Source organism: Bactrocera neohumeralis, unplaced genomic scaffold (assembly GCF_024586455.1).
Source record: "Bactrocera neohumeralis isolate Rockhampton unplaced genomic scaffold, APGP_CSIRO_Bneo_wtdbg2-racon-allhic-juicebox.fasta_v2 cluster10, whole genome shotgun sequence".
Classification (NCBI taxonomy): domain Eukaryota; kingdom Metazoa; phylum Arthropoda; class Insecta; order Diptera; family Tephritidae; genus Bactrocera; species Bactrocera neohumeralis.
The window spans coordinates 8,968,822-8,992,076 of record NW_026089623.1 but is presented as its reverse complement, the minus strand read 5'-3'; the positions used below and the strand labels follow the sequence as shown (position 1 = coordinate 8,992,076).

At 36.9% G+C, this 23,255-nt stretch overlaps 2 protein-coding genes across 2 annotated transcripts in view; both read left to right on the top strand.

The window, feature by feature from the left end:
• LOC126765079 (lysosomal thioesterase PPT2 homolog) overlaps positions 1-23,255 on the top strand; it is a 541,306-nt gene that overhangs the window by 491,414 nt on the left and 26,637 nt on the right. The window lies entirely within an intron of this gene.
• Positions 2,091-3,949, top strand: LOC126765054 (serine/threonine-protein kinase Smg1-like). Its single transcript, XM_050482654.1, has 2 exons — positions 2,091-2,507; positions 2,566-3,949. The coding sequence occupies exons 1-2, from the start codon at positions 2,125-2,127 to the stop codon at positions 3,935-3,937; spliced, it is 1,755 nt and encodes a 584-aa protein (XP_050338611.1). The 5' UTR covers positions 2,091-2,124; the 3' UTR covers positions 3,938-3,949.

Sequence of the window (23,255 nt, the reverse complement as noted above, 5' to 3'; positions counted from 1 at the left end):
ATTCATATTCTTCTAATACATATTCTGCACTACTGTATTATCGTAGTTTTAAATGCACTCCTTACTTTAAAGGGTGTCAATATGATAATTCTGGGATTATTCATATATTAAGTAACAACTTGCATGGGTCTGAAGTGAGGAGTAGTTTGGGGGCAAATGGTCTTGGTGGGTGTTTAGTTTCAATTGTTATGAAATGGCAAATAAGGCTGAAACTTGGTTTGATTGTTAAACGGTTGAAATCTTTGTTAATTTTTTTGTGGAAAGCTTTGAACGTTCGTTTATCGTATTTGTGATAAATAGCTATACGATATGTGGTGGAAATCTGATATTGTAATAAATACTTTCCACCGGGAGTGATTGCAGGTCTTTTTTTTTTAAATATTATTATTGGTATATGTCGAGAATTGTTATCTGAATTGTTAGTGAGACATAATTGAATGGTCTGAGAGAGTTCTCTGGGTTCTCTACGTTGTACGTCTGTACGTTTTTGTTAATATTTGCAATGCGTCAGTGCCGATTTCCAATCTCGAAATATTGCTAATTATTAATGAAAGTTGGGTATAAATCATTTGATAAAAGTCTTGTATTGTTTTAATTCCTTGAACCATTGTTGTTAACTGATATTTCAAGGTAGTAAAGTTCTTTTTATCTGCATCTGCATAATGAATATTTGGCACTTTACAATCTCTTCCTAGTTTAATAGGGTGTCATAAAATTCTAATATGTTGAAATTAGGACCGGTGGTCTCATTCTATTTTCATTATTTTTGTTTCTTTTTAATTAATGAAAATTGAGCTTCTAAGTTTTCGTATCTAAATTAAATCTTTAACTTATTTATATTTAGTAAATCTGTTTATTTTAGCTTTCTTCTTATATTAAACTTTAACCTGTTTCTAAACAAATTTGCATTTATTACTGTTTTGGTTTACAAACTTATTTAGTTTATTAAATTATTTTATTTAAAATAAACATAAATAAATATTTTTTTTTAGCTTATGTTAATATCAATATTGTCCTCCGCTCCTTCATCTGGGATTGTCTTTTTCAATTTGACTTTCCTAAGTCTACTGAAAGCCTTTCCGGTTTCCTCCCAGAGGGCGACTGCAAACTTGTACAACGGACGTTTTTTTATTCTCTTAAAACCTGTTGCTACAGAGTATAATAGTTTTGTTCATCTAACAGTTATACATATCATCTAAAACTGAGCGAGATAGATATAGATTTATGTATATATAAATCATCAGAATGACGAGAAACGTTGAAATCTGGTTGACTGTTTGTATGTTCGCCCCCCCATCCGAGCAAGCTTTACCTTGAGTAAAAATTGAAATATCTTGATGAAATTTGGTATGTAGATTTCCTAGTACAAAAAAAATACGATTTTACACAAATCGACTTCAACCGAAAACCTATAGAGTGTTAATACATAACTAAGCACTAAATTAGGATATAAAACTGTAAGTTGGCTCAGGGGATTGTAGTAGTTAGGGGCATCTGTGGGAAAACATTTTTTAGAAAGTGGCTCCGCCCTCTAATGAGTTTAATGTAAATAACTCATAAACTACTAAAGCTACAACAACCAAATTTGTTCGGCGCAAATATTATAAGAACTCCTATTGGAGTTAGAAAATGAATGAAACCCCGCTCACCTCCCATATAATGGTACGGTTAAACTAAATAAATCAATAACTAAATACGCAGAGACACCAAATTTTCTTCTCGAGCTGGTATAAGGGGGCTTAATGGAAGCCGGTGTAAATTCCCATATCACCCGACCGACCGATGTCGACAAAATTTAGTATGTATTATTTTTTTCATATGGATTAGACAAAATCAGACAACAACCACGCCTACTTCCCATATAGCACAATTTTAAATTCCACTTGATTCTTTCACTTTCCAGTACACGAATCAAGAATAAATTAATATAATGTGCTAATGTGCGCAGGATGTTCGATTGGGAGGTAATTAAAATATTTCACTCCTTTTGTTTTGTGTACATGTGCTGTATTCTTATTGTAACTTCCTGCCCATCCGTCTCTTCTACAAATCGTGCGCCGTTCAGGTTCGGTCAACAATGTGCGGACACAGCCCCAACATAATCATTTGCCATTGGGCGAAAAGATGCCTACAGCAAAGATGCCCTCACTTATTGTTTCACATATGTACGGGGAAGACATGAAAATATCGAAAATATTGCGGCGTCTGCAATCAGAAAACAATGCGACAGCTGCATTGGAACTTTGCAACAAGTTGGAAATAGGTGTGCGGGCGCAACCAAATGCGACATACATATGCCGTAGCTTCGATTTACTAATGGAAAATATGATTACCGTGCTGAAACAATGTCCGGAAGAGTGTTTAGAAAAAGCAAGCACAATAATGGGACTGATGGGCTATATTAATCGCAATGATTTCCCAGTCTACAAAAATTATGTGATTAAAGCGTACCAATCGTGTAAATCGATACGAAAATATGTGATGCTTGCGTTGAAAACCACATTCAGGTAAATATCTTTGAAATATTCTATTACTTTAGTTGTGATGCATTATTTTGTGCCACAGTTGCGATGCAGTTAATTTGGATTTAAGTGTGTACAGCGAACGCTTTTTGGCAGTACTAAAAGTCTACTTGGAAAATGCTGAAATAGCCGGAATCTTTATAGCCGTCAGTGAGACGATTACAGAGTTTTCAAAGCATTACAAGCGTGCTTTCGAAGTACATTTTATGGATATTGTCGACATTATTGTCGGTTGGCATTTAGAGGTCGAACAGCCGGCTAACCTTAAATTACACTGTTCCGTTGCATTGCAACAATTTGCGCCATACTTTCTGAAAGAATTGGATTTCACATTTCGGCTATTGGGACAATTTTTAGAGGACATCGTGACATTGGGTGATGAAATTTCGCATGCCCCATCACCAACAGACTCGCTAAGTGGCGAGGTAGACGCAAAAAATCAACAAAACAAAGTAGAACTGCGTATCGGTTGCTTTATTGGTGCATTCAACTCAATTTTGAAAACCTTAGCGAATCGCGTCGAATTTGTTGGCATGATTGTGGGACATAGTATTGTGAATGAAGCGGCAATGACAATATCCAAAACAGCTGAACAAACGCTAACAATGACATTAGCAAGTGAAGATACCATAATGAATATTAATGACTTTTTCTGTCTACTCTACACGAACAGTTACGATATTATTAATATGGTGAATATAGAAGAGTTAATAGCGCTACAAATGAAACAACTGAATTTATTTAGTGATGCACATAAGCAAAGCTTACTTTACCTGATACTTTGCGTGTTTCGGCAGCTGCGCACACAACTGCCACTATCCACCGTCACTTTGGTGTTTGAAACTACACACAATCCGCTGGCCACTATCAAATTCACCAATAACGACAAGCTGCGTCGCCTCTTTCTGAAGGTGTACCACGAAATTTTAATGATAAAAAATGTGCCATTACTGCAGGAGACCTATCGCCATGTGACCGCCGATATGTATAACGCAATAGCGACGCTGGAAGCATATGACGACGATACCGCTACTGGTCAAATCAGTAAGGTGTTGCGCGCTGAGGCAACACTTAATTTTTATCTGACCGCTTTGTCGGCCTTGGCCACACAAACATCGTCCATCATCAGCATGTACGCGCTATATCCTTCGATTTTGGAACTATTAATTACGAACTGCAAGGCGGGTGCTACACACTTGTGGCTACGCCATCCAACATTGCATAACGCGTTGCTCAGTGTGCTTGTCGTGCACTGCCAGAAGAATCACAATTTTCGGCCGACATCGCGTTTGCTTCGGGAACCACTTTTTGCGCCGAAACACGCGTTGGACGAAAACAACTCACCCACATCGGAGAATTTCAGTTTGATTTTACAATTTCTCGCTGGCATTTTGAGCGCTGCGAAACGTGACTAATAAAACTTTGCACTAATAATTCCTTTGAAGTATGTCACCTTTTGATCAAAAATTGTCCAAATCCAAACAAAAGTGTTCAAGCCTCTCCGGAAACATATTTTTGGTACGTGGCATGATAATAGTTAATGGATACTATTTCGAGTTCCATATACTACGTATAATGATTTTCGTTTTTAGACAAATCTTATGCGGAATTTGCAGGTTAGTATATAAGTTATATAGAGTATGGTATACTTGTATGTATGCATATATAAAATTGCTTAGATTCCGGTCCTCTTCGACGTTTTACATCATAAGGTATTTCCATAGCGGAGATCGTTACAAGTTGCAAGAGTATAAAATGTTTGGTTGCACTCGAACTTAGCCTTTTCTTAGGTGTTTTGCTTTTTAAATCACTGTAACGTCTTTACAAATATTCGTATATTAGTAATTTTTTTATAACTATCTTTAAACATTATGTTGAATAGTGATTGCATAAATATAAAATGATTCATATTGCGCGCCAGTGAGTCGAAATGATACTTCAACTCTTAATCTTTACTCATAAATAAATCAAGTCATATACCAATCAAAATATGACACGCGGTTAGGCCGTGAGACCACAGTAGTTTTCCTAGACGCGAAATCAGCAAATTCTGGCTTTCCTCGTTCACACGGTTTATCAGTATAAATTGTTCTTGTCGTGTTCAGGTTAGCGGGCGTTGTCATGCTCTGCTCGTGGATGTAATAATAGCTCACACTTAAGGGGCTATACCAGTGTGACACTTCAAAAAAAAAAGTTTTTTTTTTGCTTTTTTCGATAGCTTATATATTCAAAAATATCCTGTGAAATCGGCGAGGTCGTATTTTAAATAGTTTTTGAATGGCAGCGTTCTAAATAGCGACCGCTCAGAGGTGCAAACATATATAAGTGAAACTTTAAACGCGTTTTTCTCGAAACGACATTTTTCAAATTTGCTGACATTATAACTCAACGAGAAATTAACCGATCGACTTCAAATTAAAACTGGATATAGTTGAATACATTTGCTATACAATAGACTACGATCTTTTTGATTGGCTGAAAATTGTCAATTTGGCATTAAAAAAACGACATTTTTTTTCGTAAAAAAACGATTTTTTTTTTTCAAAATGGCGCCATTTTCTTAATTTTTGATATTTTTCAAAGATCGTAGTCCATTGTATAGAAAATATATTTAAGTTTAATAAACATTTTGAATTTTTTTGTTTCAGCTACTCAATCGACCGGAATCATGCCAGCAGTTGAGGCACTTTTTTTTTGGCACTTCCGCAGACAGCACATTACTCCGTTATTTTTCAATATTTTTGTAAATTTTTTTTTTTTTTTAATATAGCTAAAAATATACTTTATTACGTCCATAGAACGTCAAAACATTCAATCTAGTACTTTCTTTTAAAAAAATTCACGAAAATCGCCTAATTTTTCATGCGTCACACTGGTATAGCCCCTTAAATTGAGTGGAAGTAACTTGAACAACTACTTGTATCGGGTGATTTTTTTGAGGTTAGGATTTTCATGCATTAGTATTTGACAGATCACGTGGGATTTCAGACATGGTGTCAAAGAGAAAGATGCTCAGTATGCTTTGACATTTCATCATGAATAGACTTACTAACGAGCAACGCTTGCAAATCATTGAATTTTATTACCAAAATCAGTGTTCGGTTCGAAATGTGTTTCGCGCTTTACGTCCGATTTATGGTCTACATAATAGACCAAGTGAGCAAACAATTAATGCGATTGTGACCAAGTTTCGCACTCAGTTTACTTTATTGGACATTAAACCAACCACACGAATGCGTACAGTGCGTACAGAAGAGAATATTGCGTCTGTTTCTGAGAGTGTGGCTGAAGACCGTGAAATGTCGATTCGTCGCCGTTCGCAGCAATTGGGTTTGTGTTATTCGACCACATGGAAGATTTTACGCAAAGATCTTGGTGTAAAACCGTATAAAATACAGCTCGTGCAAGAACTGAAGCCGAACGATCTGCCACAACGTCGAATTTTCAGTGAATGGGCCCTAGAAAAGTTGGCAGAAAATCCGCTTTTTTTATCGACAAATTTTGTTCAGCGATGAGGCTCATTTCTGGTTGAATGGCTACGTAAATAAGCAAAATTGCCGCATTTGGGGTGAAGAGCAACCAGAAGCCGTTCAAGAACTGCCCATGCATCCCGAAAAATGCACTGTTTGGTGTGGTTTGTACGCTGGTGGAATCATTGGACCGTATTTTTTCAAAGATGCTGTTGGACGCAACGTTACGGTGAATGGCGATCGCTATCGTTCGATGCTAACAAACTTTTTGTTGCCAAAAATGGAAGAACTGAACTTGGTTGACATGTGGTTTCAACAAGATGGCGCTACATGCCACACAGCTCGCGATTCTATGGCCATTTTGAGGGAAAACTTCGGAGAACAATTCATCTCAAGAAATGGACCCGTAAGTTGGCCACCAAGATCATGCGATTTAACGCCTTTAGACTATTTTTGTGGGGCTACGTCAAGTCTAAAGTCTACAGAAATAAGCCAGCAACTATTCCAGCTTTGGAAGACAACATTTCCGAAGAAATTCGGGCTATTCCGGCCGAAATGCTCGAAAAAGTTGCCCAAAATTGGACTTTCCGAATGGACCACCTAAGACGCAGCCGCGGTCAACATTTAAATGAAATTATCTTCAAAAAGTAAATGTCATGAACCAATCTAACGTTTCAAATAAAGAACCGATGAGATTTTGCAAATTTTATGCGTTTTTTTTTTTAAAAAAGTTATCAAGCTCTTAAAAAATCACCCGATATATGCGCTTATGATGAAGAGTTAAGTTATGTATGAGGCAAAATCTAAAAAGTGTATCTGCTTTTTTCGATGATCGAGCTTTTCACGTTTTTCGAAGTTCGAAAAATTTTGAAAGTTATTGCAACTTATATTCTTTTTGCATGAATTTGCACATGATCGAAACCAATGCGTTGCTCTCGTCGATTCTCTATACATAAGTATGTGAACAATTTATTGCTGCGCGACAAAAGAGAAAAAAACACGTACAAATTTTGATCAAGTGAAAATTTGATTGACTGTATTTGACTTTAATAAAATTTTTAATATTTTTAGGAACACTGCTTTTTGCGAAAATTTGTAACATCAAAGAAATTTTCGGTCATAATATTATTAAATATAAGCAAAATCGGTTCGGTCTGTTAACAGAAGGTAAATATGTATATGTATTCCGCAATTGAAATGGACATTAGTATCTCAATACGTATAGCACCAGTGGTGGGTTCAGAGGGGGAAATGGGGATAACATTTTCTATCCATTTATTCAGACACGAAAAATGGCGGCAGAACTCAAAGTTTAGTTAGAAAAACAATTTTTAAATTTGTAAGAATAATATAACATTTACTCGTATTTGCATTGGAAAACTTTTCCAAGCAATATTCCTTGCATTGTGCAAACCAAAAACAAGACGGTTCGCATCCTATACATATTTATGGCTTAGCACGTGAATGCAGACATGCAAATATATAAAGGTAATTAACTTACGAGCAGCGTTTAAAAAGCTCTTGCAAGGTTACACAATGACACAAAATGCAAAAATCCTATACCGAAATATTCAAGGCCAAGAGAGCACCCATTGCAGAATCTAGTGATATATGAACTGCTGATTCGGTCAACTTCGGTTTACTTACTACTGTGCATTACTATTGTGAATTGGCGGACATTCTGTATTCATTCTTAACAAAAATCTGTTAACAAATCTTCCTCAACAATTTATCGTCGTAATATGTCTTTATGTAAAATGATTTAACGGCGTAATATGCATTTTAGTAAAATCACAGCAAAAACAGGGTTGCAATTATATTTTTACGTGTCATTGCACGGAAATAAACATGGGTTTTGGTCTGACATATTTTACAGCCAATGCAAATAATTTTCTGCGTGTGTTTGATGTTGTGCCGTTGTACCAAGAGGAAAATTCTGCAATTCGTGCACCGTGCAAGGGTTTTGTAAGAGTAAGAGAATACTTCTATTATAAATAGTAGACTTGCGGGTGACATACTTTATTGCGATGTAACGGGTTTTTCAATAAAAGAGCTATAAAAGTTTTTTTTTTAAATAAAACAAAAAAGGCTTGGATACCAATAAAAGTACATTCGATTCCATTTTGTTTGAAAATTGACTTCTTTTGCATGGCCACCACGGGCACGCTTGCAAAAGTCCAGGCGCTGAACGAAATTTTCGAAGGCTTTCAAGCATAAATCGGCCTATACTACTGCATTTTCACGTCCGATATTCGCACGAAGTTCATCAATCGTCGCTGGCTTGTTGGCATAGCACATAGACTTGAAATAGGAAGTAGTCTAACGACGTCATATCACACGACCGAGGCGGCCAATTGACTGGGCCCTTTCGTGAGAAAACACATTCACCAAATTTTCTATAAACCGATTGTGACATTCACTTATAGCACCGTCCTGTTAGAACCACATATTGTCCAAGTCCATATCATCCAATTCGGGCCAGAAATATTCAGTTATCATTGAGCGGTACCGATTCCCATTCACAGTAACGTGCCGGTCTTGATCATCACGGACCCTGCGGTACGGGTGGTAAAAAAAAGGTCAGAACTAAAAAGTTCAACACGACATAAATCGAAGCTTCATAAAACCCTAAGATAGTAACAACAACAACTTAAGCTTTTTCAAAACACATTCGTTCACATCCGGACAAAACAAACAAATGAAAGAAATAATTTCATCAGAGCAAAAAGACTATGTATGTACAACTGCCTATCACATGCGCACAATCTTAATAATTGTGAAAGCAAACTCAATTGCGTATATTGCCACAAAAGGCATCATTCAATGTTGGACTTAAATAACTTTCCTAATACATCCCAAAGTAGCGCGTTTTCAAAAAGAAAAACGGGTTTAGTTGCAACCGCAACTCTCGAAATACAAAATCTCAAAATTTTCCAAGAGGCACCATGCTGCTGAAAGGCATTAAAAATTCAAACACTTCATAGCGAGAATCAAAGTAGGGTACTACCACCCATAGAAGTCATCTCCATTGGCCAAGGATCACAACGATCTTTCATAGCGTATAGGGCACAAAATAGGCCAAAACTGTCAACAAAACAAGCCAATTATGAAATTACGGGAATGGGCGGAAGAGTAGTACAAAACTTAAATAAAATCTGTCTCAAATTATACTAGAAGGTGTTGAAAAATTTTCAAACAGTCTTCTAGCTCAGAATATTATATTCGGTCGGAATGTCGGACGACGACTACTTAAACAACAATTCCCTAACTCGCCTTAGGCCACTCTGGCACTTCTGCAATACAGAAGTTTCTAAGTATGGAAAGAAACTTATTAAAAAAAGGTGAACTTGATTTGAATATGATATTGTGTTAGAAGAATACCCCCATTTAGATCCTATGGAAGAAGGAAGCCCAAGGGAAAAAGCCGTCAACGGCAAATACTACTCCTTTTACTTGCCACATCATGCAGTAGTAAAGCCAGACAAATAGCAACAAAAGTTAGGGTTGTCCTTAATGCCTCAAGATTTAACAGCTCGGGGAATTCCCTAAATTATATTCTGTTCATGGGACCCATACCTCAACCAGATTAAATGATCGGGATGTCGAAAAAATGTTTCGATAAATAATCGAAAATAAAGATGATCAAGATTTTTAGCGAATTATTTTCCGAAAATCTCCCAATAGTTCTTTTAACTTTGGCGTAAACCGTGCCCCGAACCTAGCCATTCGTACATTCCACGAACTGGCAGAAGACACAAAGTCAGAATTTCCTGTGGCAACACAAGTGTTGAACACTCAAACGCATGTAAACGATAGTCTGTCTTCCACAAGCTTACGGGTCCTTTTCACAGGTAATAAATGTACAACAAAAAACAAAAGGCATCCAATGGAATGTGATATGGGACCAGTTCTCTTACACGACTGAGACCATATCCGCATTATCCGCCATAATAAAAAGACAGGATTCATCTTCTAAAGCAAAACTTTTCGACCCCGTAGGAATGCTTTCGCTAATGATTATACAAGCGAAAATCGTGATTCAAGAATTATGGCTAGACGGAACCGACTGGAACAAAAAAGTGAAACCTCTAATCTGACCGATATTTCGCAGATACAAATTCCATGTGGAAATGCATGGCTTCTGTGACGACTCTGAAAAAACATATTGTTCCATTATCTATGTGCGCGAGTTATTTTTTACCAGAAGTAAAAATGAGTTAAAAGAATATATTTTCAGCTACACCGAAATGTGTACTCTTTATTTATACTCCTAAGACTAACTTATTACATGGTTCTTACTTCTATTTATACTAACTAGTATGATACTTATTACTAGTTGATAATTTGTTTAGATATTATACCATATATTGTTTGTTTAGGTTTGTTTACATAAGTCTTAGTGCTACTTATACTATTGAGATGCTGGTTGTTTACTAGTAAATAACTATTTGGGTTGTTATTGTTTGTTGTACTGATAGTGCACTTTTATTGTTCCAAGATAAGGTTGTTTTGATGATTTTTCTTTAATGTTGTTCGTTTACTGAAACATAAGGTTGTTTGTTTGTTTAGGATTGTTTGTTGTAGTAATAGTACATTTCAATTGCTCCAACTTAGTGTTGCCTTGAAGCATTCTGTTTACTGAAACAAAAGGTTGTTTTGATGTTTATTACTACATTAAAAGGAATACGTTCCTTAATTCGCGCATATAGCGATTACGCAAGCCACCTATTTGTGGCAAAATCAAAAGGTGCTTCTCTAAAAACGCTAAATCTACGACGACTTGAACTCTGTGGCGCTCTGCTACTAGCAAAACTAGTTTCCATGGTGCAGACCCTCTTAAACATGGCGAAATACAAATTATATCTGACAATTTACTTACCCCAAAGGCGCTACTACAACCGCGGCATATCATTACTAAGAAAATCCAAGTCGATTGATAAAAAGAGCTAACTTTTAGTTTTAAACCCATTTCTAGACACGGAAGGTCTACTCCGTGCTAATTCAAGCCTAACTTACAGAACGCCACCCCATAAAAATACCTCCATTTGCCACATTATCCCTGATTTACATCCACATATTAAGGCTGCACGCCAAACATCGCCACATGTAACGTATGGTACGCCAAGTGTATTATATTCCTCGTCTTAAGCTCTAAATAAAAAAGTGCATCTTCATACGCAATAATTGCACTATGCAAAAGCAGAAAATAAGAACGCCGATTATGGCAGCATTTCCACCTGAACGCTGCAATTTCGCTCTGCTTTTCACCACCACAGTTATCGACTTTGCTGGACCTTTTCAGATAAAAGCGTGTGTGGCTGTATCTGACGACAAATAATGCTCGCTTCGTCGCTCATCCCATCAAAAATCATGAGCGATAATGTGAAAACATTCATTAGAGCTCAACAAGCCACAGAAAAACAGTTTGGGGATTTCTTTAAACAAGCGTCATCTGACATCGTACAAAAGTACGCCTTCCAGGGTATCAATTGGCAATTTATACCCCCAAGCACTCCTCATATGGAATCAGCTGTAAAGAGCTTTAAATCTCATTTCAAAAAGCTAGCTTGCAGTTACAAATCGAATTACGAAGAATCCACGACATTATTAACAAAAATCGAAGCCATTCTAAACTCACGGCACTATCGCAATATTCCTCCTAACTCCGCGGCATTTTCTAAAAGGAGCACCCATTCTGGCCACACTTGAGCCAGGCGTAGAGGCGCTATCCCTATTAAATAGGTGGGGAAGAAACAAGATTATATGAAGGACCTCCACAAGAGTTACCGATGGAAAACTACATAAAATGTGCCAAAAATTTGAGATTTTGTCCTGATTCATGACGAATGTCTCCGCCCTACTGAATGGCGGCTTGGCCGCATAGAGAGCTTAACTAAGGCTCCGGCAGTCATATTCGCGTTATCGATCTCCCTACGCAATCAGAAAAGATAAAAAGACCGCTGGTTAAACTATACCTTTTACCGATCGCCGATAATATCGAAACGAAAACTGACAAAACTCTCAAATAAACCGGATATAATAAATATCTAAAAATAACAAACAAAATAACATAAATGGTCAATTAAAAAGACGACCCATTTATGCCGCATAGCGTGGCAGCAATGGTCTACCCTATGCAACAAACTTTCAATTCAAATAACACTCTTCCATACAGATCAACATGGATGAAAACATGCCACTAGCTCCGGCGCCAACTATTCGTTTGGCTGTCCATGTGCCCAGAGCACCACGTAATGAAACGTGAGCATTACCGTCAACACCCACACCAGCAACAGACACCGGTTGCCGCACAGCGCCATATTTAAGAGATTGCCACCTCAGCAATGCCAACAAGTCATCCTGACACACGGCCTTATTCTGGCGCCTATCCACAACACCCAGGAGTATACATCGGGTAGCCTGTGGCATATATGTATGTGGCGGCCGCATATCATGCTACACTGAACCATCAGGCCCGTCAACATTCTGCCTACCCACGCTCCAGCAACTGCAACGACTTCTAGGATGAAATATTTGCCTAGGGAAGCCGGGATGGTTAAATGAGCTTCAGTCCCCTGCTCCACAAAACATGTCATCCATATCAACACCGAACACTTAAACACAACAATAATCCCTTTCACACATCATTCACCACCTTAACATACAAGTTGTTCAATAAGTTTTGTCGTTCGATAAGAGATGGCGTTTTGTTTTGTTGGTACACTCTTTCATTTCAATCTGCCAATCCATTCTTTGTTTACAAGCCATTTAATGTTAAAAGTGTATAATGATTGTTCACCTACAAGTAGAAGGGTAGAAAGATGGGTTGCTGAATTTAAACGTGGTCGCACAAACCTTGAAGACGATTGTACTAAAGAGTGGTGTGAACCTGGTTATTCGGCTTCGAAACGAGTTCGTGTCCGGAAATTGGCCAAGAAGGTTATGGAATTAGTTTTTTGGTATGCTACAGGAATTCTGTTTGTGGATTACTTACTACATTTTGGACCAGTTGAAGGAAAAAATATGTGAAAGGAGACCCGGTTTGCGAAGAAATATATCTTTTTTCATCAGGACAATGCACCGGGTCACAAGAGCATTTTGACAATGACTAAAATCCATGAATTAAAGCTCGAATTGCTTGACCGTCCACCGTATTCACCCGATTTGGCCCCAGGAACTTCTATTTGTTTCCAGAACTCAAAAAATTTATCCGTGGCAAGCGTTTTTCATCAAATGAAGAGATCATAACGGCCGTTGAAGCGTTTTTTTCAGGCCTTATTATAGATTATATTGAATAATTGAGTGTATTTTGAATCATAAAATTGTGTTTTTCTTACCAAACAACAGAACTTATTGAACTACCTGGTTTATATCACTAAAACACTACATTCATTACGTTCAAATATATGTGTATATTACTAAAACGCTACATTCACCACACTCACCTCGAGATCACCTACCATCCACATCATACACCAACTACGATACCACAGAATTGTACTACTTCATCTTTTTTACTGGCGTAAATACCACTTACACGATTATAGCCGAGTTAACAACAGCGCGCCAGTTGTTTCTTCTTTTCGCAAAGTAGCGCCAATTGGAAATTCCAAGCGAAGCCAGATCTTTCTCCACCTGGTCTTTCCAACGGAGTGGGGGTCTTCCTCTTTCTCTGCTTCCCCCGGCAAGTACTGTGTCAAATACTTTTAGAGCTGGTGTGTTTTCGTCTATTCGGACGACATGACCTAGCCAGGGTAGCCGCTGTCTTTTAATTCGATGAACTATGTCAATATTGTCGTATATCTCATACAGCTTATCGTTACATCGAATGCGATATTCGCCGTGGTCAACGCACAAAGAACCATACATTTTCCGCAGAACCTTTCACTCGAAAACTCGTAATATCGACTCATCAGCTGTTGTCATCGTCCACGCCCCTGCACCATATAGCAGGATGGGAATAATGAGTGACTAAGAGTTTGTTTTTTTTTCGTCGAGAGAGGACTTTACTTCTCAATTGTCTACTCAATCCAAAATAGCATATGTTGGTACTGCTCAACATAAGTTTACACAACCATATTAGTTTTGCGGGGATACCCAATACAAACATCGTGGCATAAAGGAAGCGCCATTTCGTGCTGTCAAAAGCAGCTTTGAAATCGTCGAAGAGATGCTGTGTGTCGATTCACTGATAGGGTCCAATCAGTTTCTTGACGGTGGGCTTTAATTTTTCACACAATATGCTCGATAGAACACTATATGCGATGTTAAGAAGGCTTATCCCACGGTAGTTTGCGCAGATTTTGGGGTCTCCCTTTTGTGGATTGGGCAGAGTACACTTAAATTCCAATCGTCGGGCATGCTTTCGTCCGACGATATTCTACAAAGAAGCTGATGCATGCTCCTTATCAGTTCTTCGACGCCGTGTTTGAATAGCTCGACCGGTAATCCATCGGTTCCGCCGCTTTTTCGTTCTTCAGACGAGTCATGTTAGTCGCCGCATCTTTTCGTGGAGTTTCCGAACATTTCCCTTGTCGGCCAGCTTGGCAAGCTCTTCATACTCATGCATTTCGGCCTCTCTCTTTTATTCTTATTTCTTATGCTCGAAACTAGTCCTACAAATATCTATATTTCTTCCGTCTATCACAACATGATCGATCTGGTTGGTGGCTGTTCGATCCGGAGACAACCAGGTCGTTTGATGAATTTTCTTATGCTAGAATCTAGTACTACAAATAACCATATTTCGGGTCCCGGCGAAGTCGATCAACCTTAACTTGGAAATTTGTTGATGTTTCCTCGTAGAGGCTGAATTTACCGACCGTTGTTTCAAAGAAACATTATTTGCCCATCTTGGTGTTAAAGTCGTCAAGCACGGGTTTGACATCGTGGTGAGGGCAGTGTCTAGTACGAGTATGTGCTAGAGCTGGACATTCACAGCAAATGTAGAAAACTGTTTCTTTATTCCCTTCTAGCTTGCAGCTGCAGCAAGTATTGTTATTGGGCAGACCCATTTTTAGCGCGTATTCTCCACTACTATTCCTGGACCTATGTAATAAGTCCTTGGTTATATCATACTTGCTCCATATCTGCTTCGTTATCTTTGAGTTAGTTAATGATTTCCATCTGTAATGAGCTATTTGTTCAAAGTGAGTTAAAATCCCTCTTTTGATCGTTTTCAGCGGACTTGTCGAAGTAAGTGTACCCTTGAAGAAGTAAGTGGTAAAAAGAGAAGTAGACACAAATTAAAAATAACTTTTCAACATACACGTATGTCCAAAACCGTAGCTGGCGATATTGGTCTAAAATTCAACGAAAATAAAACGAAATATATAATGTCCAGAACAAAACAGCCAGCATCAATATTAAGAATTACATAAATATATTTGAAGCTATTAATGCCTTTATCAACATAGGCTTTAGGCTCCCTAGTACTTACTTTCAATGTGAGAATAATGCACGGTTTCTCAGTCCATACTTATGTTATACTTAAGATAAAACAGGAAAAAAGTGTTTTACAGTTCATACTTACATATGTTATGCTTAAGTACTGAAAAGGGGAGACTTAAGCAGTGCTTACATAACAGATGATTTTTGTTTTGAATTTTCAGTTATTTGTGAAAAGAAGAATAATAAGAAGTAAGAAATTATATTTGGAGAAAAAAATATGGAATCGGATTAGGATTGCGATTTTGACAGTGACCCAGAATACGATGACCTGTGGAATATTATAATAATACGAACAAAATAAATCAGGTCCGGGTCCCCAAAATTCTTCAAGCTATATGACGATAAAGATTTCCGTGACAGATTTCGGATTAGCAAAGAAACAGTTTGGAATGTGCTTGATTGTATTCGACTACAAATTGACCACAAAACCAAGTGGTACATCTAATTTGCCTTATACGACTCAATTATGTACACATTTCTTTTAGGAATCATGCATTATCGCCAGAACAAATGTTTGCTTACATTGCGGTTTGATGCTACGGAAAGTATGTTAAGGACAATAGGAGATTTATTTGGAGTATCTCAAAGTACGGTATCAAGAATTATAACAGTAGTTTCGCACCACATAGCCCACTTAAAAGGCCATCACATTTATATGCCAAAAACGGAAAGAAACCTGAAAAAGTCCCAGAGAGACTTTTTTAAATTAGCTAAATTTCCTCGTGTGATCGCAGCAATTGATTGCACTTACGTAAAAATAATTTCTCCAGGTAAAGAAAGTTCAAAAAATACTTCTCTCACAAACTTTTTATACACTTTATATACAGGTGGGGAAGATGCAGAGCTATTTCGTAATAGAAAAGGTACATATGTATATATTTCATCAACGTCCAGACGTTATGTGATAGTAATCTCCGCATCATAGACATCGTTGCACGGAGGCCAGGATCAACTCACGATGCTACTATTTTTCGTAACTCTCCGATTCATTGTCGATTAGAGTCTGGAGAATTTGGTTCTGGAATAGTTGTTGCAGACAGTGGTTATGAAAATAACCACTTCGTGATTACGCTACTAATGCATGTCAATACTAGTGCCGAAAATCTTTTTAACGAGCCTCATGTAAGAACTCGGTATTGTATCGAGCGGTCATATGGAGTCTGAAAGCGTAGGTTTCCGGTATTATCACTGGGCTTGCGTTGGCACCTAGAAAAAACCCAAAGCATTATAATTGCAACAGCAGTATTACACAACATCTGCTGCAATAATCGCGATATAGTGTCTCCGCCACTTTCAAATGAAATTGAAGATGTTGTAAATAATATGATTAATGTACCCAATAATCGCACTGCTGAAAGTCATACAATAAATAATGTTACCGAAAAATGTTTAATAGATAATTACTCAGTTTATTGTAGTTTAATCAATACGTTTATAATTTTACATATATTTATTTTTTATTTCACCCTTCCAGCTCCTTTTTCTTTCGTTCCAAATCCCCTGCTAAAATTTTCATTTCCAAATCATGTTTTTCTTTCATCAACTTCGTTGATAAGTTGTTACTTTCTTCTAATAGCTTCATTCTTTGTTCTTTTAATTTCCGCTTCATATTTTTCTTCCGTCCATTTTGCTTCCATATCTGCTAACTTTGCCCATGCATTTTTCGCAGATCTTTTTGGTTTTGTATCTTCCTCCAATATCTCGGCCTCTATTTCAGAGAATTGATAAAATCATACTTTTAAAATATCATGGAAATAAAATCAAGTGAGTTTATACACCATCAATATTTACGGCAATTACATCATTGTCATACACACTCTGCATGCCACTTACTTGCTTGAACACAGTCAAAAGCTTTTCATCAAACTTAGTTAACAATTTCTTTGATGGTGGCCCTCCTCCAGTTAAATAAATAGATCTTTTATCCTACGCAATTCGCTTTTTACCTCTCTGCGACTCGCTAGCGGTGATATCCGGGGTTCTTTTCTGGTTTTCATCCATTTACGACATAACTTTCCTTCCAAATTTATACGTTGACTATAATAATTTAAATATTTCAATCATACGTTTATGGATGACATTTGTAAAACATATGTTGCCCACAACGTCGTCATATATCATAATAACATTTTATAGAAATTAAGAATTGACTGTGAAACGCAAACGACTACTCAGTTTGCAAAAATGCTTAGCTAATATTTCATTTAGCTAAGTAGCCAGTAAGTTATATGCGTACTAAATAAATTTTTATACTCTCGCAACAATGTTGCTAAGGAGAGTATTATAGTTTTGTTCACATAACGGTTGTTTGTAAGTCCTAAAACTAAAAGAGTCAGATATAGGGTTATGTATACCAAAGTGATCAGGATGACGAGTAGAGTCGAAATCCGGATGTCTGTCTGTCCGTCCGTCCGTCTGTCCGTCCGTCTGTCCGTCCGTCCGTGCAAGCTGTAACTTGAGTAAAAATTTAGATATCATGATGAAACTTGGTACACGTATTCCTTGGCTCCATAAGAAGGTTAAGTTCGAAGACGGGCAAAATCGGCCAACTGCCACGCCCACAAAATGGCGGAAACCGAAAACCTATAAAGCGTCATAACTAAGCCATAAATAAAGATATCAAAATGAAATTTAGCACAAGGGATCGCATTAGGGAGGGGCATATTTGGACGTAATTTTTTTGGAAAAGTGGGCGTGGCCCCGCCCCCTACTAAGTTTTTTGTACGTATCTCGGAAACTACTATAGCTATGCCAACCAAACTCTACAGAGTCGTTTTCTTTAGGCATTTCCATATACAGTTCAAAAATGGAAGAAATCGGATATTAACCACGCCCACCTCCCATACAAAGGCTATGTTGAAAATCACTAAAAGTGCGTTAACGGACTAACAAAAAACGTCAGAAACACTAAATTTTACGGAAGAAATTGCAGAAGGAAGCTGCACCCAGGCTTTTTTGAAAAATTGAAAATGGGCGTGGCCTCGCCCACTTATGGACCAAAAACCATATCTCAGGAACTACTCTACCGATTTCAATGAAATTCGGTATATAATATTTTCTTAACACCCTGATGGCATGTACGAAATATAGGTGAAATCGGTTCACAACCACGCCTTCTTCCAACATAACGCTATTTTGAATTCCATCTGATGCCTTCTCTGAATAATATGTAGTACATTAGGAACCAATAATGATAGCGGAAAAAAAACTTTACAAAAATACGGTATTTGAAAAATATGTAAATGACGTATAATGAAATCTCGATTATCACTTTATCATGCGAGAGTATAAAATGTTCGGTGACACCCGAACTTAGCCCTTCCTTACTTGTTATATTTAATATTATATATCGGGACTAGTATATTAGTATTATAAGCAAAATCATTTTCACTTTTTAGTTGATTCGGATGGAAGATGAGATTTTTAACAGCTGTTTCCCAGCAATTTTTTTTTTTCGCACGTTAGCTCCCTTTTCGTAGACCAGGTCACATATACATATAGTATATGGAAGTTAATGCAGTTCATATATCAATTTCACATATTTTTGGAATTTTTTTTAAAACTAGAGGAAGTATTGACCCAATTTTACCGATTTTTGTCATAACAGCATAATATTAACAGGAAAAGATCCCCTCCGAATTTCAATAAAATATCTGAGAGTTCAACAGCTATTGTACATATTTGGTTCGATTTGACAATTTTTAAGCTGGTTTATCTTAAAAGCTAAACGATTTATCAAGGCGCAGCGAAAAAGATGGCTAGGCAATGTAACAAGAATTGGCACTAAAACAGCACAGAGAAGCCAAGGAATTATGTAAATACCAAGGAAAGATAAAGATGAAGATCAAGATGGATCTGGACGTCTGGATTTCTCACAGTAAGCCAAAGCTCACAAAGAGCTGTAGAAAAAAGAAAACGTGTGTTTGGAGCTGAACCTATAAGTAGCATAACCCAGTATATTTCCAATGGTTTTTCTAATGGGAATGACCCGCCATCTAAAGTGATTGAAGTAGTATACAGGCCTCCCATAACTAATGCAACATATGTATGTAAGAGTAAATGTGTGAAAAGAATTATGTTGAAATCACTGCAAATCTAATTATTTATGTAAAAAAAATTGCTAAGGACGCACTAAATTGTGTTTAAACATGTAGAGGCGAGAGACAAAACACTGCATCAAAAATAATAATACATATTATTTTTTATTAGCTAATAAATAATATATAAATAATTACATTTAATGTCTTCACTAATCTAGCCCGTTCTCACTGCCAGTGGACAGATGTTTTTGCCATTCAACAATTCACAACGATTAATATTTATTAAAGGGAAGCATTGTTATATGGTATTTGGTTATAAAAGCCGTCTTCTTTTAAATATTTTCCATATAATGGAAATAAAGGATATATTGGGAAGTCGATTTTCAGGTGAATTCATTTGTTTGTTTACATTTTTTTCTCTTTGTCGTGTCTAAACCAGCTGTGATAATGTAATAGATTTCCAATGCTGGCAAGTAGGTGGTGCTAAATTAGAGTCGCACAGAGAGTTTTCGCGTATATTAGTGTCGGTCTGAACATGGTATAAGGGATTCTCATAAAGATGGTAAAAGATACAAAAAATACAGTAACGTTAAATTCAACCGAAAAGGAGCGGTATACATACAAATGCATCAAAGTCATGAAAAGTTCGGCACCACCTGTGTTTAGCCCTTATTTCTTACTATTTAAACCAGAGATAAAGAGCTGCCCAACTTTCCTGTCATGGGAATGTGAGAATCACTCACCTACCGAACTTTGACAGTTCACTGGATTGGGTAAGTTTTGAGGTTTTGGAATTGGAATGACTGGAATGGCCATAATGAAATTCTACCAAAAATATATGCGAACGGGGGGATTGGTTGCTGCCGTTTAAGATCGCTAATAAATGTAAAACGTTGAAATTAAAGAAAATGCGAAATAAAAATGTATTTGATGAAACGTTTTGTTTAATGATGCATTTAATTAATTTAATTTTCAATTAAAAATGAGTAAAAACATTTATTAATTGAGAGTTAATAGGCTTAATTCACTTTATTAAGTATTGGAAGTTCAAATGTCAGTTGCTTTAATATGCCATAAAATCATAAAAAGGATATAAGTAGTTTCGCCATATATTAAAAGTCCAATATCTGATAATTTGCAATCGTAATAAATGTTGGGTGTTTTAATTTAAATTCCCAAAAGTTCTTATTTTGTTCGATCTGTCCACAATATAAAATGTTATTAAAAAACGATTATTTTGAGTCGCTCTCACACTGGAATAAGTTGGGCATCCCATTATCCCTGATTCAAACTACCTTAACAGTTCATGTCATCATTAAAATGAATACGAGGGTAAATATTAAAAAGTGATACGATTTAGACCTTTTCGTAGTTAACGGATACCCAATATAAATGCTTTCCGCTTTTTGGTTAGCTTTTTAACGTATTCATTATTTAATCGTTTCGTATTTGTATACTCTTGCAACCTGTTGCTACAGAGTATAATATTTTTATTCACCTAACGTTGTGCGTATATTCTTAAACTAGATATAGGGAAATATATATGTACATACAAGGTGCGTTCCAAAGTAAACATTACTTTAAAAAGAAAAACAGAACAAATGGTTTTTTCGGCAAAATCAATTTATTTTAATCAAAATAGTGTCCTTCTGCTTCAACACAGCTTTTTGCACGATCCAAAAGCATGTCGAACGAGTGTTTTAGCTCGATGAGACGGCGCATTATCGTGCAACAAACGCCAATTTTCATCTTCGCGATGTTCGGGCCGAACACTTCAAAACTCCAAGGTAGAATACCGCATTAACGGTTTCGGCCAGGTAGAACAAATTGTGGGCAATACCCTTGGAAACATAAAAACAAATCAGCATTGTCTTTACTTTTGACTTCTCCATGAGCGATTTTTTGGGTTTCGGCTCGTCCGGTGCCTTCCATTCAGCATCCTGGCGTTTCGTTTCGGAATCATATTGGAAACACCACAATTCGTCACCAGTCGCAATATTGTAAATGAAATTTTTGTCTTTTTTGACCTCTTTAATGATGTTCTTCGAATGTTGGATTCTGAGGAATTCTTGGTCGGCAGTCGATGTTTTGGAGATGTTCAATTCCATTTATATGAATTTCAGTGATGATTTCGGCTGATTTTTGACAAATTCACACACAGTTTCGATGGAATTTTCGGTGATCACGGATTTTGATTGGCCCACATGTTGATCGTCATTTATGTCCTCGCAACCACTTTGAAAACGTTGAAACCACTCGTGCATTCTGCTACGGGATAGGCAATCATCGCTATAAACTTGTTTCATCAATTGAACGTTTCGGTCAAAGTTTTACCAATTTTAAAACAAAATTTAATGTTGGCTCATATAGATGGCGCCACTAGGGGGCGCTATATTCAAAAAGTCCTGTTCACTTTCTATATATATATATATATATACATATAAATGATCAGGATGATGAGAAAAGTTGAAATACGGATGACTCTCTGTCTATCCGTTCGTCCGCCCGTGCAAGCTTTAACTGGAGTAAAAATTGAAATATCTTGATGAAAAAAGTTCGTGGATGGGATCGGAGCACTGCCACGCCAACAAAACGCTATTAACCGAAAATATATTAAGTACATAACTAAGGACTTAATTAAGATAAAAAAGTAGTCGCGGCCACGCTCTCAAATGGGTTAGGTGTGTATAATAAATCTTCAATAACCAAATTCGCCCTGCACATATGTATGTATATTATAAGGCCTTCTCTTGACAGTTTAAAAATGGACGAAATCGGAAGATAACTTTGCTCACTCCCGATACACTGGCACTGTTAAAAACTATACCAATTATACAATAACTAAGTACGGCGGACAAATTAAATTTTACCTCCCTGATAGTGATGGCTTTATAGGAGCCGGTGTGAAAATTGGACGATGGGCGTAGCACCGCCCAGTTTTAGTGAAATCCCATATCTCGGGACCGGACATACCGATTTCACCAAAACGTACGTGGTATCGTTCTTATATTCCTATGTCACAGAACCATAATGGACGCAATCAGACAACAACCACGCCTACTTCCTAAATAGCACATTTCAAATTCCACTTAACTCTTTCACTTTCCAGTACAGAAACCAAGAAGCAACTAGCATAACGGAATAAAACTACGCACGAGTAATACCTTTAGTGTATGCCATCTTCTGACCAAAACTTGTTAATATCCAACAAAAACTGTTCAAGACCCTAGGTACTGAATTTTTGGGCCCCAGTACTTATATTTGATTTTCGATCGAAATATTGGTTGATGTGTAAGATATATAGGTACTTAATTGAAATTCAGTGATAATTCTGACAATGATATGCCTGTATGTCAAAAATGAGTTGAATCGGGTCAATACTTCCCTTAGTCTTCTTATACCCAATATAAAGATATTTAAACTTCCGGGTTACTTTATACTGCATATATCGCATATACTGATTTTAATCCATATAGGTTCTCTGTTTGTTTTGTATATGGCGTGTTAATAGTATTTGGTTTTGGGAAAAATAGATAAAGTCGGGTCGATGCTACCCCAACTTTCACATACTACAGACATACATTATATCAAGAAGTATCGGGAATTTATAAATAAAACGAAAATTTTTCAATCATCATCCAAATTTATTTTGTCGTCTTCAAAATAACAAAAAAATAACTTGTGCCAACGCTTCTCCCAATCGCCAAAACATTTGGCACTTTCCGGGATGGCCTTCAACTCTCGCTTCGAATTTGTTTTGATGTCTTCAATTG

Excerpts from the sequence above, each read along its gene's own strand:
- LOC126765054 (XM_050482654.1), top strand. The coding sequence starts at position 2,125 with ATGCCTACAGCAAAGATGCCCTCACTTATTGTTTCACATATGTACGGG. Across the intron at positions 2,508-2,565 it reads GCGTTGAAAACCACATTCAG|TTGCGATGCAGTTAATTTGG; the intron begins GTAAATATCTTT and ends TTTGTGCCACAG.